Here is an 18,374-nt window from a genome sequence, read left to right as displayed (position 1 = left end):
ATCCTATCTGACTGGTAGAAGCATGGTAATGAATATTGAGGCCTGTTCCTCTAGATTAGCACCGATCATGTGTGGTGTGCCTCAAGGCTCCATCCTTGCTCCTATTTTATTCTCTCTTATATGATTCCTTTGGGAAATATTTTCAAGAAATATAATATTGCTTTTTACTGCTACGCTGATGATGTACAAGTGTTTTTGCCACTATCTCATGGAAATGGTTTGGAACCTCTTATGGCCTGTCTTTTAGATCTTAAAACATGGCTGGCTTCAAATTTTTTACATCTAAATGAAAAGACCGAGATTATAGTCTGTGATTCTAGTGGAGCCAGGGTGGGACAGCACAGCTAGATACATTCAATTATAAAGTCAAGTTTCTTTCACTTACGCAATCTAGCTAAAATGAAGTTATGTTTGACGTTTAAAGGTCTTGAAACTGTGATCCAAAACTCTGCTGCTAGACTCTTAATGCCTGGTCTCCCTGCATTGGCTTCCAGTCGATTATAGGATTGATTTTTAAACTTCTGTTATTGGTGTACAAATCATTGCATGGACTTGCACCGGCCTATCTCTCAGATCTCTTAACCCTTTAAGGTACGCACCATGAAAAAAGCAAAGAAAAAATTATTTCTTTGCAATTTTTTAATCAATTATGATAACAACAATCAAAAAAAAAATGTTTAATTAGACCCTACAGTATTTTAGATACAATCCTCTACCAAACGGTTGAGACGTCTGTTCATAATAAAAGAACAACATTCAGAACAAGTCATATTAAGTGCATTTCCCTGACCAATAAAAAAATCTGATGGTTGCTATTGATGGCTCCAAACACATCATGTGCGTGCATGTGTGTCTGTGTGTGTGTGTGTGTGTGTGTGTGTGTGTGTGTGTGTGTGTGTGTGTGTGTGCGCGTGCGTGCGTGCTGGTGCAAAACTTCACCCAAGATTTGATTAGAATTTTTTTTTAATGTCAGTTTTAAAGACGATTTAATCAAATACAACAAATATTTTTAGTGGTCATGCAACAGCACAAATTGGTTTTGGTGGTCGTGCAACAGCACAAATGGGTTTTGACCTGTATAAAACATAAAGAAAATAATTTGTATTACAAACCATGTACTCTTACAATGCTAGTCATATAGTAATACACAAACATAGTCAATTTTAAATTATGAAATTAATAGTAACACCAGAATTGGTATCAATTCTTCAAATTTATTCTTGATATTTACCATAATACAGTACAGAAATGGTGAAAAAATGATATTGATGTATTGAAATATTTTTCATCAAATATGTAATTGAATAATATTAAAATTAATTAAATTAATCATTTTAACAACACTAACCCTTTTGTTCATTGTAAATAGCAAATTTGACCAACATTAGCTAATTTTACCAACACTACCATAAAAGGACAACTCAACCGTTTGGTAGAGCATGTTTTAAAAAAATGATTTGACCCTTATAAGACTTATTTTTGTTTAATTAAGTTACATAATTCTGTTTAACAACTCCTCTGAAACGTTAATATGTCAACCAAATAGTCTTACCTTTAAAAGTCCCGCCGATATGCGTCATCAAAGGAGGAGCAAATTTTCCCTGTGTCGTGTTGTTTGAAGGAACACTGAAATGGCATGCTGCTTACAGAGCTGTGGCATCTAGAAACTGTGCCATCTAGTGGATTATTTTAGCATTGCACAACTACACCAAACGTCCTGGTTGCGTATGCAACCCACCGTTCCCTGAAGGAGGGAACGGAGGACGTAGTCGACGCGACTGAAATGGGATCACGCTAGGGAGCCTATCGTCTTCGAGTATTATTGAACGAGCCAATACACATTGGCGTGCGAGATTTGCATCTCACACTCCGCCCCGCAGCGCGGGTATAAATACGGAAGTGGATGCACGCACCATTTGCTTTTCGCTGAGGAGCCGAGCGTAACTCGGAGTCAGCGGTGGTCCAGCGGTAGTGGCAAGGGGACTACGTCCTCCGTTCCCTCCTTCAGGGAACGGTGGGTTGCATACGCAACCAGGACGTTCCCTTTCAGTCGATAACGTCGGACGTAGTCGACGCGACTGAAATGGGATCAACCATTGAACACGCCACTAACGCTGCCACCTTCCAGTGCCTAGACAAAAGCCTTCTGATCCTCCCGACGTTCTTGCGGAAAAGGACAGGGCTTAGGCCAGGAAGTCGCTGCTGTTCCACAAGACCCACTCAGCCAGACTTGGTAACACTGGGAAAGCGTGCCCAACACTGGAAGGAAGGGACGCTGCGGAGCCCAACCAACCCGAAAGGGGGGGGGAAATACACATATGAACTGGGCGGAGAGCCGGGCAGTATAACATATGGAATGTCACTGGGGTGGCTCCAGCCTAGAGAGGGGGGAGACACACCAATTTACAGTGACGGCAGGACTCTGCCAAGGGAAAGACACGGGCTCACCTTGGGGAGCCGTATCGTGGAAGAATACACATATGGGGTCGCCGTAGGGACCGCAACATATGGACCCAGCCTAACACAGGTTCCACACTGCATACGAGTGGTAGGCCTAACACCCGACGTTCCGCCACGTCCGACGTTGGGGGGGGTACGGAGGAGCTCAACAGGTTCCGGACAAGGGAATTCCACCGGAGCGAAATGGCGCACGTATCCGGTCCGTAAGAGGGGAATGGCGCAGCAAGCCGACACTGAACCGGGGCTCACGGTGTTACTGGCTTCTATGAGAAGAGAGCACACGGGAAGCAACCGGCTCGACACGTAGGCTATAGAATCTAGCAAACGTATTAGGTGTCGCCCAGCCCGCAGCTCTACAGACATCTGTCAGCGAGGCACCCTGCGCCAACGCCCAAGAAGCGGCAACACTCCTTGTGGAGTGAGCTCGCAGTCCGGGGGGACAGGGTTCACCTTGGGACTCATACGCCAAGATGATGGCATCCACTATCCAGTGGGCCAGCCTCTGCTTGGAGACAGCCTTTCCCTTCCGCTGTCCTCCATAACAGACGAAGAGCTGCTCTGAGGTCCTAAAGCTTTGCGTTCTGTCCACGTACAAGCGCAGGGCGCGAACGGGGCAGAGAAAAGCCAGGGCTGGGTCTGCCTCCTCCGGGGGCAGCGCTTGCAGGTTCACCACCTGGTCCCGAAAGGGGGTGGTAGGAACCTTGGGCACATATCCAGGCCGGGGTCTCAGGATAACGTGAGAGTTAGCCGGCCCGAATTCCAGGCACGATTCGCTGACCGAAAATGCGTGCAGGTCCCCTACCCTCTTGATGGAGGCCAAAGCAAGTAGGAGAACTGTCTTTTGGGACAGAATTTTTAACTCTGCTACCTGCAAAGGCTCGAAGGGCGGTCTCTGCAGTGCGGTTAGCACCAGAGATAAGTCCCAAGAGGGTATAGAGGGGGGGCGAGGCGGATTCAACCTCCTCGCTCCCCTCAGGAACCTGACGATCAAGTCATGCTTCCCCAGGGATTTCCCGTCTACTGCATCGTGATGTGCGGCAATAGCGGCGACATACACTTTGAGGGTGGAGGGGGACAGCCGACGCTCCAAAGCCTCTTGCAGGAAAGAAAGCACGGAAATGACCGAACACCTTCGGGGGTCTTCTCCTTGAGAAGCACACCACTCAACGAACAGTTTCCACTTCAGGGAGTAAGCAAGCCTCGTAGAGGGGGCTCTCGCTGACGTGATGGTATCTACGACTGCCTGTGGTAGACTACCTAAAACCTCCGCGTCCCGTCCAGGGACCACACATGGAGTCTCCAATAGTCTGGACGCGGGTGCCATATGGTGCCCCGTCCCTGAGAGAGTAGGTCCTCTCTCAGAGGAATAGGCCAGGGAGGAGCTGTCGAGAGGAGAAAAAGTTCGGGGAACCAGGTTCGGTTGGGCCAATATGGGGCAACTAGCAAAACCTGCTCCTCTTCCTCCCTGACTTTGCACAGTAGTTGTGCAATAAGGCTCACTGGGGGAAACGCATACTTGCGGAGGCCCCGGGGCCAGCTGTGAGCCAGTGCATCCGTTTCGAGGGAATAAAACAACTGGCAATGGGACGAGTCCGGAGAGGCAAACAGATCTATCTGTGCGGCCCCGAAGTGGTCCCATATTAGCTGGACCGCCTGGGGATGGAGCCGCCATTCTCCCGAGGCCACAATCTGTCGTGAGAGCTCGTCGGCGGCACGATTGAGCAGGCCAGGGATGTGAACGGCACGAAGCGACCTCAGATGCTTCTGACCCCATAGGAGGAGGTGGCGGGCGAGTTGTGACATGCGGCGGGAACGTAGACCACCTTGGTGGTTGATGTACGCAACGGCCGCAGTGCTGTCCGTCCGGACCAGTACGTGCCTGCCGAGCAGCGTCGTCCTGAGGCGTCTCAAAGCAAGGAGTACTGCTAACAACTCGAGGCAGTTGATGTGCCAATGCAGGTGGGACCCCGTCCAGGTGCCAGCTACTGCATGCCCGTTGTACGTGGCCCCCCAGCCAGTGTTGGAGGCGTCTGTGAAGACCACAGCATGCCTGGACACTTGTTCTAGGGACACACCGGCCCGGAGAAACGAAAGGTCCGACCACGGGCTGAAGGTTTGGAGGCAGGCCGCGGTGATTCTCACAGGGAGCGTGCCTCTCCGCCACGCCCACCTCGGGACTCGGTCGCGAAGCCAGTGCTGGAGTGGTCTCATATGAAGCAGGCCGAGCGGCGTAACTGCGGCTGCGGCTGCCATATGCCCCAGGAGCCTCTGAAACTGTTTCAGAAAAACCACTGTTCTGCTCCTGATAAAATTCAGGCAGTTCAGCACCGACCGGGCGCGATCCTCTGTGAGGCGCGCCGTGTGTTGGACCGAGTCCAGCTCCAAACCGAGAAAAGAGATCCTCTGCACAGGGGCGAGTTTGCTCTTCTCCCAGTTGACCTGAAGACCCAGCTGGCTGATGTGCTGGAGCAGCAAATCCCTGTGTTCGCATAACAGCTCCCGAGACTGCGCTAGTATCAGCCAGTCGTCGAGATAGTTGAGAACGCGAACGCCCTGCTCTCTCATGGGAGCGAGGGCTGCCTCCGTAACTTTCGTAAAGACACGGGGTGACAGGGCCAGCCCGAAGGGTAAGACTTTGTACTGATACGCCTGACCCTCGAACGCGAAACGCAGGAATGGCCTGTGTCGCGGCAGGATGGAGACATGAAAGTACGCGTCCTTCAGGTCGATCGCTGCAAACCAATCCTGGGGACGGACACATTGGAAGATGCGTTTCTGCGTCAGCATTCTGAACGGGAGCTTGTGAAGGGCCCGATTCAGGACTCGCAGGTCCAGGATTGGTCGTAACCCACCCCCTTTCTTGGGTATAATGAAGTACGGGCTGTAAAAGCCGGCCTTCATATCGGCTACCGACACCGGCTCTATCGCGTCCTTCGCCAGCAGGACCGCGATCTCCGCGCGCATGACAGGAGCAGATTCGCTCGACACTGAAGTGTGGCGAATGCCACTGTACCTGGGCGGACTCCGGCGGAACTGAATCGTGTAGCCGAGCCTGATGGTACGGAGGAGCCAGCCGGACGGGTTGGAGAGCACTTTCCAGGCCTCGACGAACCGAACCAGGGGGACCAAGGGTAACACAGGCATACCCGGGGTGGGGCAGCGCGGTGGAGGGCAGGGACCCGGCTCGGAAGGCCCGTGGGCGGCCCGAAGCGGGGTCTGAGTGAGCCGTGCTGCACTTACCTGTCTCCACGGGGCAACAGAGGACGGAAGAGAAGGCGGATGACCGGGTCCTCGACCGCCTCGTGTTGCGGGCTGGCGAACAAGAGGGGGCTGGGGGGAGCAAGGCTGTTCCACAGGGTCGCAAGCCGCCAGCCTCGCCCTCTTGGGCCCCAGGGACGGAGAAATTCGCTCTTCTGACAATTGGGGTACCACTGGACTCCGGAGAACCAATGGTGGAACGGTAACCATCTGAAGAGCTAGTCCCCCCATCCCTGGGTGGCCTGTCTCAGGAACGTTTCTGACACTCGCCCCCTGGCTGGGCGGTGACTGAGACAGACCGGGCGGCCTGCCTGCTGCTGGTTCTACGCTGGGGCCTGGGTGAAGGCTGTTGCGGAGACCCCGCGGAACCGGAGGCAGCGGCAGGGGGGCGCCCTCGGCGACGAACGGGCGGAGGGACTATCTCCGGCGGCAGGGTGGAGGCAACAGCGGGCCGCCGGGATAGGGTGTGTCGGGGAGCCTCCGCCCGAACCTGGGTGGCAGAGAACTGTTGGGCGCAGCTCTCCGCCACGTCGCCGAACAACCCAACCTGGGAAATTGGGGAGTCCAGGAACCGAACCTTGTCCGCATCCGCCATCTCAACCAGGCTGAGCCAACGATGGCGTTCCTGGACCACCAAAGTGGACATCGCTAGACCGACCGCACACGCCGCGACACCCGTACCCCGGAGGGCGAGGTCAGTGGCGGTGCGGAGCTCACTCACGAGCGCCCGGTCCAAACTACCCTCGTGCATGTCCATGAGTGCTTTGGCCTGGTAGACCTGCAACAACGCCAAGGCATGCAAAGAGGAAGCGGCTTGCCCGCAAGCTCTGTAAGCTCTGACCGCCAATCCTGACGCGAACTCACAGGCCCGCGAGGGGAAACAAGGATCCCCCACCCAGGATGCAGCGGCCGTTGGACATAAAAGAGTCGCAACAGACCGCTCCACTGGAGGGACAGCCTCATAACCCTTCACCGCTCCTCCGACAAGGGTAGTGAGGGAGGAAGAACTACTCAAGTCGTTTTCAGCAGTAAAAGGTGCCGTCCACGACCAAGTAAGCTCTTCATGCACTTCGGGAAAGAAGGGCACTGGGGCGGCGGGCTGAGAACCAGCACGGCCCGCCCCGAGATACCAATCATCCAACCGAGACTGAACAGGACACGGTGGAGGGTTCCACTCGAGCCCGACAGCCTCGGCGGCCCGTTTCAGCATAGCTGATAATTCTGGATCCGGCTCGGGCAACATTGAACTCCCGGAGGGAGACAACGCAGCCGAGTCGTCATCTCCAGACATCAGCTCACCCTCCGATGCTGCAATCGACATCCTGTCCCCCAGGGGAGCCCCGAGTGGAACCGCTGGCCCACCCATTACAGATGGACCAGCAGATAACACCGGAGGCTCCAATGGTAGCAGTGGAAGGGAGGGGTGAGGAGCCCACAGGGAATGGTTACCGGGCGGGACATCCAACACTACCCTCCGGTCACCCATCCCATGCAGCACCCGGGGGTGGGGCATGGTAATGGGGACTCGCTCTCCGCGGACGAAGGCGAGTCTCGCCCTCAACACTGCGACAGTCATGTTCCCACAGTGAAAACATGAGCTGTCCACAAAAGCTGCCTCAGCGTGCTGTAAGCCCAAACACGTGATACAACAATTGTGACCATCAGAGAGAGACAGGGAACGACCGCACCCAGAAACGCACGGGCGGAATGACATCTTGAAAAAGACGCAAACGCACCCGTGTTGCTCTTTTAGGAAGTGAAAACCTCTCACCAGTGCCGGAGCACACAGGGGAATGACCGCGGCAACACTGACACAGGAATGGTGCACCCTGTGCCAGTGAAGCACTCACTTTCTCGCCCTCAACCGACCGTCAGACAAACAAACACAAACAGAAATTTGGTTGCTGTGAAAACAGCAGTTGAGAGCTTGAAGCTCGCGATCACCGCTGCACTCGCGCTGTAACCACCGACACCAGGAGAGACTTCCCAAAGAAGCGCCGACACACTCGCTCGTTGTACAACAACACTCTTCAGATCCAGACATGAAGCTCGGCTCCGAAGCGAAAGGCAAATGGTGCGTGCATCCACTTCCGTATTTATACCCGCGCTGCGGGGCGGAGTGTGAGATGCAAATCTCGCACGCCAATGTGTATTGGCTCGTTCAATAATACTCGAAGACGATAGGCTCCCTAGCGTGATCCCATTTCAGTCGCGTCGACTACGTCCGACGTTATCGACTGAAAGGGAACGGTAGAGATGGCTCATTCAGGTTGAGTTAAGCTTGATGCATTTTTCAATAAAATATAGTGACTTAAAGTGTGGTCTACCAAATGGTTGAGTAGTACCTTAAAGGTTGAATATCAGACTGGACGAACTTTGAGATGAGCAACTTGGAAGTTACTCAAAATTCCTAGGACACATCTGAGTCAAAAAGGGGATCGCGCCTTTACTGTAGCAGCGCCTAAACTTTGGTACAGTTTGCCTAAACGTATTAGAGACACTGCTACTGTACAGGATTTTAAAGTACAACTCAAAACACATTTGTTTTCAATAGCTGTTTTTAATCAGTGACAATTTTATTATATGCGTTGCCTGTGTGATGCTTGTTTTTCTTCTGTGTGACATTGTAAAGAACATTGGTCAACTTGTGTTGTTTTAATTCTGCTATATAAATAAAGTTGTTATTGCTATTGCTATTCTGTTAACACAGAAATAACGACACCATGTAGTGGAAAATACTGTTTGCGAAGCTTTTTCATACCTATACATGACAACTGCTCTGGATAAGCGGCAGTGCCAACACAGATCTTAATGTTCGCTGTGATCGTACTTGTCAAGGGTTTAATAGACATCGTTGTTATTTAGGAATGCGATTGAGGGATACATTTCCCTGTGGAGAAAATGCAATACTATGAACATAGTTTCAGTTATGACTTTTTTATTTTTTTATTTGATTTAGTCTAGTTAGTTCTGTATCAAATACACCAACACGATTTGCAGACTGTTTTCCCTGCACAGCTTTAGCAGATTTAGGCAGGTGGAGCTGGGGAAGGTGGAGGGTTTCAGAGTAACTCTGATAGCGAGCTGCAGGACTGGCTTACAGCAAACAATGAACCAGACTATTTAAATGTTTAGCAAGTAATATCATAGGCTGCAGGATTTGCAGAGGCCAATCAAATTGTGCCATGCGTTATGTATGTGATTGCTTGCAGATTGCATGTAAAGGACCAAAGTATTAGCCTGCACCCTCTAGAGTGGCTTCACAATGACAAATAAAAGGCAATAAGTCTAATTATTATTATCATTGTTATTATTATTGGTATTTAATAATTATTTAGTTAATGTGTTTAGATTTTATATAAAAATGTTTATATATATATATATATATATATATATATATATTAATAAATATTGTAACTATAAAGAATTGTAACTTTTACAACTAAATTATTTAATTAGTGGTGGGCACAGCAGTGCTGTAAAATTTTACAGAAGTTAATTTATCAGTTGAGACCACAACAAATTCTGCACCTGTGTTAGCATAGTAATTAGCAATTCAAAATGTGATATGAACGTCAAACAGATTAATGCGTTGGATCACAATGTGTGACAGCTGCGTGATTCACTATAATTTTGATTTAGGACCATCTCAGATTGCTTTGGTCGTGTACTTAGCTTTAATAGATTGTTCTTATGATTGTCAATAGGAAAGATACCAGAAAATATTTCTCAGTTCCCATACTCTAAGGAAAAAATATTACAAAATCAATTTCTTGATGTAACAAAAGAATGACTACATAAAACAACACTGACAACAATTGCAAGACCTGAATGTTTTATTTGGCAGGCATCCACAAATCTGCCAGTATTATACAGCTATGTATGAGACTTTCTTGGAAGAAGGATGTTAAACTGGTCAAACCTGCCGCATACATCTTACAATTTCAAGTGAAGAAAAAGATCATCATCGAACATGAACAACCATCAGCATGTTTTATTTGTGTTTATGGATGATCAACCTGCATGTACAGAAAAGTTCAGAACAGTGTCCGTCATTCTCAGAGTGAGAAATGTGCAAAGAGCGGATGGCTTTTTTAAAGCTGTTAAAGGAAGAAGAGACCCAGGAGCTTTAACACAAAATAAGTAAAAGCAACTTTAATTATACTATGGGAAACCAGTGAATGTGCCGCTTATGATAGTTACAGCTGGCTTCCTTCCTAAACCCGAACTCTCCACTAATGAAAGACAGCCTCTATCTCCGTCAGGCCTTTGTGCTTTAAATTGTGAAGGTGCTTGATTAAACAACATGCCAGGCAGCAAAGCTCTCAGAGTTTATTCACATTTGGCTAACTAATTACACACTCGCTGACTGTTTAAGGTCTGCATCTGGAATTAACTGCGACAAAATTGAGTCATTCTGGTTAGGAAGGCAGAACTTTTAGCCTGGTTTGTGCTGGGTGAAGTAATGCAGATTTATGAGGATTAATCCGCTTTCCTAAACACAATGGAAGTTAAAATAGGTCAGCGGACATTTAAGATGTTAATTTTGTGTCTGTGAGGCCAAATAAATGGAGTGAGAGCAAAAACAGTTCATGCACAGTCGGGAGATTGTTGGAGTTTACTTTTTAATTTATTTATTTTTTATTTCTGGGATTTATTTGTAGTTCTTAATATAATATTACAATATTAGAGAAACATTTCAGTGTTATTTTAGAGTTATTTAGATAGTATTGTTTATTGTAGTTTTTATTCACATTTTTCAGTAGATGGCATTTTATATTTTATTTCTGTTTTCATTTTCACTTGAAAGTTTTAGCAATTTTGTTGTTTTTCAATATATATATATATCTTTTATTTAGTTTTAATTCCAGTTTTAGTGTATCCTAAACTAATTTAAAATGTGAAATCACTATAAAAAAATTCAACTTGAAAAAGTATGTTTAACGCTAGATCCAATGAAGACGAAGATGATGATAATAATCTAATGTTTATTAAACAATAATCCTAACCCTATTACTATACTAAATACATGCATTTAATTAATATTACTCAGTACTACACTTATAATTATACTGAAACACGGACACCTTAAAATAAAGTGTAACCTGGTTAACTATAATAACCCTGAAACTCTTTCAATAAAATCCAAATGTACTGTATTTGTTTAACACTATTCACAATAAATCTGGTTCTAAAATAGCAGATATTTTTGTGTGTGATATTTATGAATATTAATATTTTACATTTTGCAATACAAATATAATACACTTTGTAATATTTGTAAAAAAATACGCTATTGTAAAGCTCTCTCAATTGCACCCCTAGTGGACCCCAGTTTAAAAACCCCTGTTCTGTACTATAGCCTACTCATTGTGCCCAGGAGGTCCAACCATAAAACACTGTCACCTGAAACCTCACAACAACTCAGTTTTCTCCCTTCGCAATGAAAAGTGAAGTAAACTCTCCCCAGTTGCCCACTACAGAGCACAGTGATCAGCACTTCAAACATTGGACCACCGTATGGAGCCTCCAATATTGACATGTTCAGCATGTTCCTGACAAGAAATCCCCAGTTGCACAATAAAGTCCATATAATGGTGGTTTCTTTAGTGGAGGGAGGAGGAGGGGGGCAAGTACTATAATCCGCATCATTTCAGTTTTGGTGGCTTTGAGCTGCTTATCACCCAATCCCACATGGTCTGTATGGCAACTGAAGTTCCCCACCACTCAATGGACCACTGCATCAATTTCTTGCTCTGCGTGACACAAGAAGCTGCGTAGGGTCAACGTGAACCACAGAGCCATGCAACTTGATTCCACCTACATGTCGCCTCAAATTTTTTTTTTTTTTGGTCTGGTGATTACAGCTTCTCAGACTGGACAGAAGAGAGATTTTCATGAAGATCTCTCAAAACCACACTTGACTAGATATGAGACAAAACTGTTTCACAGAAGAAATTGCAGGGAGGAAGTGACACTAACAAAGTAAATAATAGTGAAATTATTCAATATGAACACAAACACTTAATTAGCACAAAGGAAGAAATGGAAATTAAGCAGCGTTTTATCGCAAGAGCTGCAATATTTGTAATACAAAATGTCTACACAAGTTGAAGTATATAGAAGAGAAAAAGAGAACATTATTATTATTAAATAAACATAATTATTTTAAATAGGAGTGATTATTGTAAGTGTATTTGTTTATGGTTTATGGTTTAGTGTTTGCAGAAGTGTTTTATTAATGTGAGATATAGCTAGGTTTTAAGTTTAAAAAGTGAAGTAACATATGTCGCACCTGTCTTGCAGGCGTTTGCAGGTAACTCCAATACTGAGAGTGTGGTTCGGCATGACCTGCAAAACCCAATTGTGGCCCGTTATTTGCGCATCATTCCTTTAGACTGGAGTGAAGAGGGACGGATCGGCCTCAGGTTCGAGATCTACGGGTGCCCGTACTGTAAGTTGACACTACACTGTCACATATCTGATATCTGCTCCATTGGATGATGTCTGCCACACAATGCTGTCTTAGTTATTTATATGATGCTGAAGCCCATTGGGATTTTCATCCTAATAACTTTTAAAAAAAATTATGTAGCCCAATCTTTATTAAAGCTGGAACATTTGCTAAGCTCAGAATAAAATAGACAGTTTTATCTATTAAAAGTTTCTTTTCATACTGAGGAAACGTGGTTCTAAGCTTTTTTGCATCACTGGAGTGATTAATATGCAGTGCAAGATGGTAATATATATTCGGAAAGATCCCGGTACAATTAAAAGAAATTGGCTGACACAACTTTTTTTGAAAGTCAAGGTCAGCTATCCATCCTATACAAATAATTTCCATGATTTGCCCAGATATCCACTATTATGCCACCCTGGCGCTCACTAAAACTGAACAGAGAACTGATACTGTGCCCTGTTTAATCAAGCACAGTATTTCTCCAACGTGATGTTTTTGTCATGTTAAATGGAGTATACAAAGTGCAAGTAACAACAGTTTATTGGTAAATGAAATGTAGGGCAAAGTCCAAACAGTCTGGTGCAGGAATGGTCGCTCTGAGACACGCAGGAACGTCGACAGGCAACCCGATCGGTGATGTCAGAAGTGAAGAGAGAATCCACGAGAAACCCAGCATATAGCAATAACCTCCAGATGAGCAGTAATCCCAGGGCAGAACAACAGGAAATAGAATCCAACATTGGCAAGGTGAACAAATTCAGGACAGGACACCGGGAACTCTCACAACTATTTGACAACACAAGACACCAAACAGTGAACATATAGGCGCGGCTGATAGACAGCAGCTGGCACTGATAATTAAGGTGATTGGCAATCACCCTCACACATACACACATACACACAATGACATACGGACAGAAAGAGAGACAGTGAATTCATGAACCGTGACAGTTTTCGGCTATATATAAACAACAGTCTAGGTCACATGAGGACTTAATGTGAGGACTTCAGTACAGATGAAGCAAACTCTGAATCAACATGCACTAATGCTACAATTTTATAATCATGTCATAATCATTTGTTAACAAACAAGTATGTATTACGTCAATGAGCTCATTGTTTCTGCCTTAAATTATTAAAAAAAATTCAAACTGTGATTTGTATATGTATATTTCTGAAATACATAACTTAGAAAGTTACCTCTGATAACAGATCACTCTAAATTGTAATGTGGTTCAAATGAGCACCTCTGTTTCGTTCCGCTTTTGGCACTTTTGCCATTTAATGTTTCTCAAACGGAACAGAAATGCCAGCGCTTATCAGTTATGGTCACCAGTGCAACATAATTATTAAAATAATGTAAAATAATTTGTTTATTTTAATTTAATAATTTAATTAATTTAGAATGTATTTGTGTCCCTTTGACAATGAGTTTTTTTGCATTCGGCAAGTGTTAACTTGGACCGTGGTTACTTGTACGTGATATTTGGCGCAACTTCACAAAACCAACAAGATTAAAAACAAACAATGTACTCACTGAACACAAAATGTATGCTACATATTTTTTCTGTCTTTGCACTGAAGTTGTGGTTACAGGATAAGCTATCATCTTACAGAGACAACTTTGCTGGATTTTCATTTATTTGAAAGGTATCAGTCATTGCAAATCATGGATTTAAACAGCAATGCTTTCCAATTGAGCAGATGTTTTTGGAGCTGCTGTCTCTGTGTGCTCAAAAACAACCTGAAATGTGAATGTGGCTCACAGGGTAAGCACCCCCTGTAGGTCACGTTTGTGAATTAATGGCATTAGTCATTCCACTTGTTTCATTGGTATTCTTTTTTCATTTTTATTATTTAAATCTAGCCTTTTATTATATTGTAATTTCATTAGCAAAGAGAAAAATTACATCAACATGCTCTTTTTTCTGAAATAGAAATAGTGTAGCCTTGACAAATTCATCACTTTCATTATATTAAGTACTGCCAAATTGATCTTGATAACAAATTTCAATTAACACCCCCATAAATTGGTTTGAGAAGTATCACACTCAGTTCTCTCATTAAAGTGATGTAATCATCTGACATTTTACCCCAGACCAGAAGAACCATCTTCAATTATTTATTTTTAAATCATGATTCTAAAACTTCTATTTTTTTTTATTTATTCATTTATTTATTTGCGGACAAGATAAAAAATAAAATCCTTGAGATTGATTAAACTGCAGCATAGTAGACATTTTTCTGTTTTTATACTGTCGTTGAAATTATGATAGTGTAAATAAACCTGATGCCTGGCTCTTCTGAATGTTTGTGTTTATGACAAGTATGAATGAAGCCTGGTATCTTTAGATGCGTATCATTCCTCAAGCTGTTTTCTTGCTCGTGAGGAGCCGAGGGGGGCTTGGCTGCACTAATGTTCCTGCTGGTGGAACTGCTCATATTCCTAAGTCATCTCATGCAGGTGATCACTGATGCCGATAAATATGTGCCGCCGTCCCCAAATGGTTGTTTATGAGAGCATAGGGAGGCATAAATACACAGTATTCTCACCCTGCTGGAAAATCCAGATTAAACTGGTAGATGTGATTTGAAACATTTATTTCTTACTGGTATAAACTGAACATTTGCTGGCTCAAGCTGACCTGTGGGACCTGCAACAAGAACTGTTAAACAGTCAACACACATCTTTGATGCCATAGTGTCAGGTCTTGCTGTTTTTAAACGTTTTAAAAATCTAATACTTACTAATGCAACTAATAATCATCATATTAACTCATTAAATTGACAACCTTACCTATAACAAACTAGCAACCAGCTAATCACTAGTTAGCGACTAGCTTGAACTACTGTAGTTTATAGCAATTATTGACCAGCATACACAAGCTAATGACCAAATCGAAAGCTTGTTTTCACATGACGTCACGTCACTGCGTTGCCATGGCGATACATACAGATGGAGGGCAGGAAGTGATTTTCTATATTTAGGAATCACTATAACAAACTCAGAATGCCTATGTTTTGCGTTGTTTATGGTTGCTCAAATCGATCAAACCACGAGGAGTTTTAATCGTGTGCCAAAATTAGTTTTTCATAAGGGGGGAAAATACAAGAAATTGACAGAAAAACATCGGAAAAATTGCCTTGCAAACCTACGTCTGCGGTCGGGAGGAGCCGAATGGGAAAATGCCCGTGTGTGTCAGTGATCACTTCGTCAAAGCTGAGTTAATACAGCTTATGTGTCTGTTTGTGCAACGTACCAGTCTTTGAACTTTGTAAAGTCAAAGTATGTCTGTGAGACGAGGTAGTTGCTGATATCTACCGCCTCAATGGCAGGCAAATCTTTCAATTCAGTTGAATATCGGTCCTCTTCATAACATAAGGATCACGTCCAACATATGTTTAGATTCTTTGTTTATATATTTCTCTTGTAGTAGCGTCTAAAGTAGTACAGTACGGACTTTCCTCCATCTCGTCCATTGCGTTCTTCACTTCCTGCCCTCCATCTGAATTTCACGCGTCAACACAGTCACGTGATTGCAAACAACCTATTGTTTAAACCAATATATGGCCATCCTAAATCAGCTTACACCAGCTAATGACAAGCTTGAATTAGCTAATGACCATATTAAGCTGACAATAGGTAAAAAACAGTTTGAACCAAACTCAAACCAGCTTACACTAGGTAATGACAAGTTTAAACCAGCCAATAACCATCTTAAACCAGCTTGCACTATACTGTAGGTGATGATCAGCTTGAACCATCAACTTGAGTAGCTAATGACCAGGTTAAACCAGCTAATGACCACCTTAAACCTGGTTACACCAGCTAATGACCAGTGTGAAATGACCAGTTTGAACAGCTAATGACCAGGTTAAACAAGCTAATGACCACCTTAAACCTGCTTACACCAACTAATGACCAGTGTGAACAGCTAATGACTAGTTTAAACCAGCTTGCAGAGAGTAATGACCAGCTTGAACAGCTAATAACCAGGTTAAACAAGCTAATGACCACCTTAAACCTGCTTACACCAATTAATGACCAGTGTGAACCGCTAATGGTCAGTTTAAACCAGCTTACAGAGAGTAATGACCAGCTTGAACAGCTAATGACCTGGTTAAACAAGCTAATGACCACCTCAAACCTGCTTACAACAGCTAATGACCAGTGTGAACGGTTAATGGCCAATTTAAACCAGCTAATGACCATTTTAAACCAGCTTACAGAAGTTAATGACCAGCTTAAACCAGGTAATGACCAGCTTGAACCAGCTAATGACCATCTTAAACCAGCTAATAACCAGCTTGACCACCTAATGACCATCTTAAACCAGCCAATGACCATCTTGAACCAGCTAATGATTATCTTAACCATTTTACACTGACCAGCTTGAATAAAGTAATGATCTCAAACCAGCAGATGAACCAGCTAATGACTAGTTACCATGTGTCCAAAACAATTTTCCCACAGGGACATATTAATATGTACAAAAACCCTTTTTCCACCACTCAGTTTCTCTTCAGACACGGAAGTGCACTGACTGTTGCGTGAAAATAAATAAGATGTGCAGTAAAGGAAAAGAGATAGCCCTTCTCAGAAAGCATAGTGGGAAAGAATGGGAGTAAGATAAGCAAGTCCTGCAGTGGAGATGAAGCACAGAATGAGAATGAATGCAGTGCTCTGACCTTGTTGATCGGACGAGAACGGATGAATGCATTCGTGATGGAGGTGAAGGGGATTGGCAATGTAGAGAGAGAGAGAGAGAGAGAGAGAGAGAGAGAGAGAAGTGGTAGAGCAACTGACACAGTACACATACTCATGCATTAGTGTAGTAATCAGTCCCCAGCAGGGTGCATGGAGAGAATTGAATTAATTCCACCTGCATATACTCTACACACACACACACACACACACACACACACACACACACACACACACACACACACACACACACACACACACACACACACACACACACACACACACACACACACACACACACACACGATCAAAATATATACTACAGGCATCCCCTGGTTGTTATGCACAGGAATGCATTACACATGTAACTCGGCATTCTACAGAATGCATATTCTCACGCGCTTTTTCTATGTAGAACAATTACAGTTGTTGCATAATTTTGTAATTTCCACTGCTAATGGAAGCCGATAAATGCAAATTGATTTTACATGCCTCAGGAATGCACAGGAATGCATGGATGATCCATTTAAATAATGGAAAGAAATATCTTACTCGCTGACCGACTGAAAAAAAAAAACCTTACCGTTGACCTGAAACATACCCTGTATATATTATTTTTGTATATTGTTTTCTGAGCCGCCCACCATAAATCATTTCATTGTCAATTAAAATAATTATCATATTGTTTTAGTTAGAATTGTCTTTTCTGTCAATTTTTTATTTATGTATTTATTTATATGATTATTTATGATTGTGCGTAATTTATATGGTGTAAGCTTAACCACAAGGAATTTTAAAATAAATATAAAAAATAATATATTCGTTTTGTGATTGTGTGTGTGTATATATATATATATATATATATATATACAGTTGTGGTTAGAATTAATGACACCCCTGGTAAATATGAATAATAAAATAATAATAAATAAATCTGCATTGTTTATCCTTTTGATCTTTCATTAAATTTTTTTTGCACAAAATCTAACATTTCATTGAAGTAGAAATCATGGAAATCATGTTATAAAATAAATGTTTTTCTCCAAAACACGTCGGCCACAATTATTGGCACCCCTAGACATTTTTTAAGGGTAAAATATCTCTGATGTATATTACCATTAATATTTACCTTTATTTAGCAAACCAGGGTGACTAGGAACATGAAATTGTCAAGCTATGACTTCTTGTTCCACAGGAGTTTAAATATGAGGAAACATAAAGGCAACATAAATTCCCTTAATCATCCATCACAATGAGTAAAACCAAAGAATATAGTTCTGATGTGCATCAAAAGATTGTTGAGCATCACAAAATAGAAAGTGGCAGTAAGAAAATAGCTAAATAATTGAAAATCCCCATTTTGACCATCAGGGCAATAATTAAGAAGTTCCAATCAACTAAAGATGTTACGAATCTGCCAGGAAGAGGACCTGTGTCTATATTGTCTTAATGAGGAGGAAAGTTTGAGTGGCCAAAGACTTCAAGGATCAC

At 43.8% G+C, this 18,374-nt stretch overlaps 1 protein-coding gene across 2 annotated transcripts in view; it reads left to right on the top strand.

Moving 5' to 3' along the window:
• Positions 1 to 18,374, top strand: part of cntnap2a (contactin associated protein 2a) — a 511,778-nt gene that overhangs the window by 234,688 nt on the left and 258,716 nt on the right. For both annotated transcript variants that reach the window (XM_077244572.1, XM_077244573.1), the window contains exon 4: positions 12,025 to 12,172. In XM_077244572.1, coding sequence (XP_077100687.1) covers positions 12,025 to 12,172 — 148 coding nt within the window. The remainder of the gene's footprint in view (positions 1 to 12,024; positions 12,173 to 18,374) is intronic.

Source organism: Siphateles boraxobius, unplaced genomic scaffold (genome assembly GCF_051911475.1).
Source record: "Siphateles boraxobius isolate OS27281-9 unplaced genomic scaffold, OSU_SipBor_1 26, whole genome shotgun sequence".
NCBI lineage: Eukaryota > Metazoa > Chordata > Actinopteri > Cypriniformes > Leuciscidae > Siphateles > Siphateles boraxobius.
Note: the sequence above shows the minus strand (reverse complement) of the source record. Positions and strands in the feature narration are given on the sequence as shown.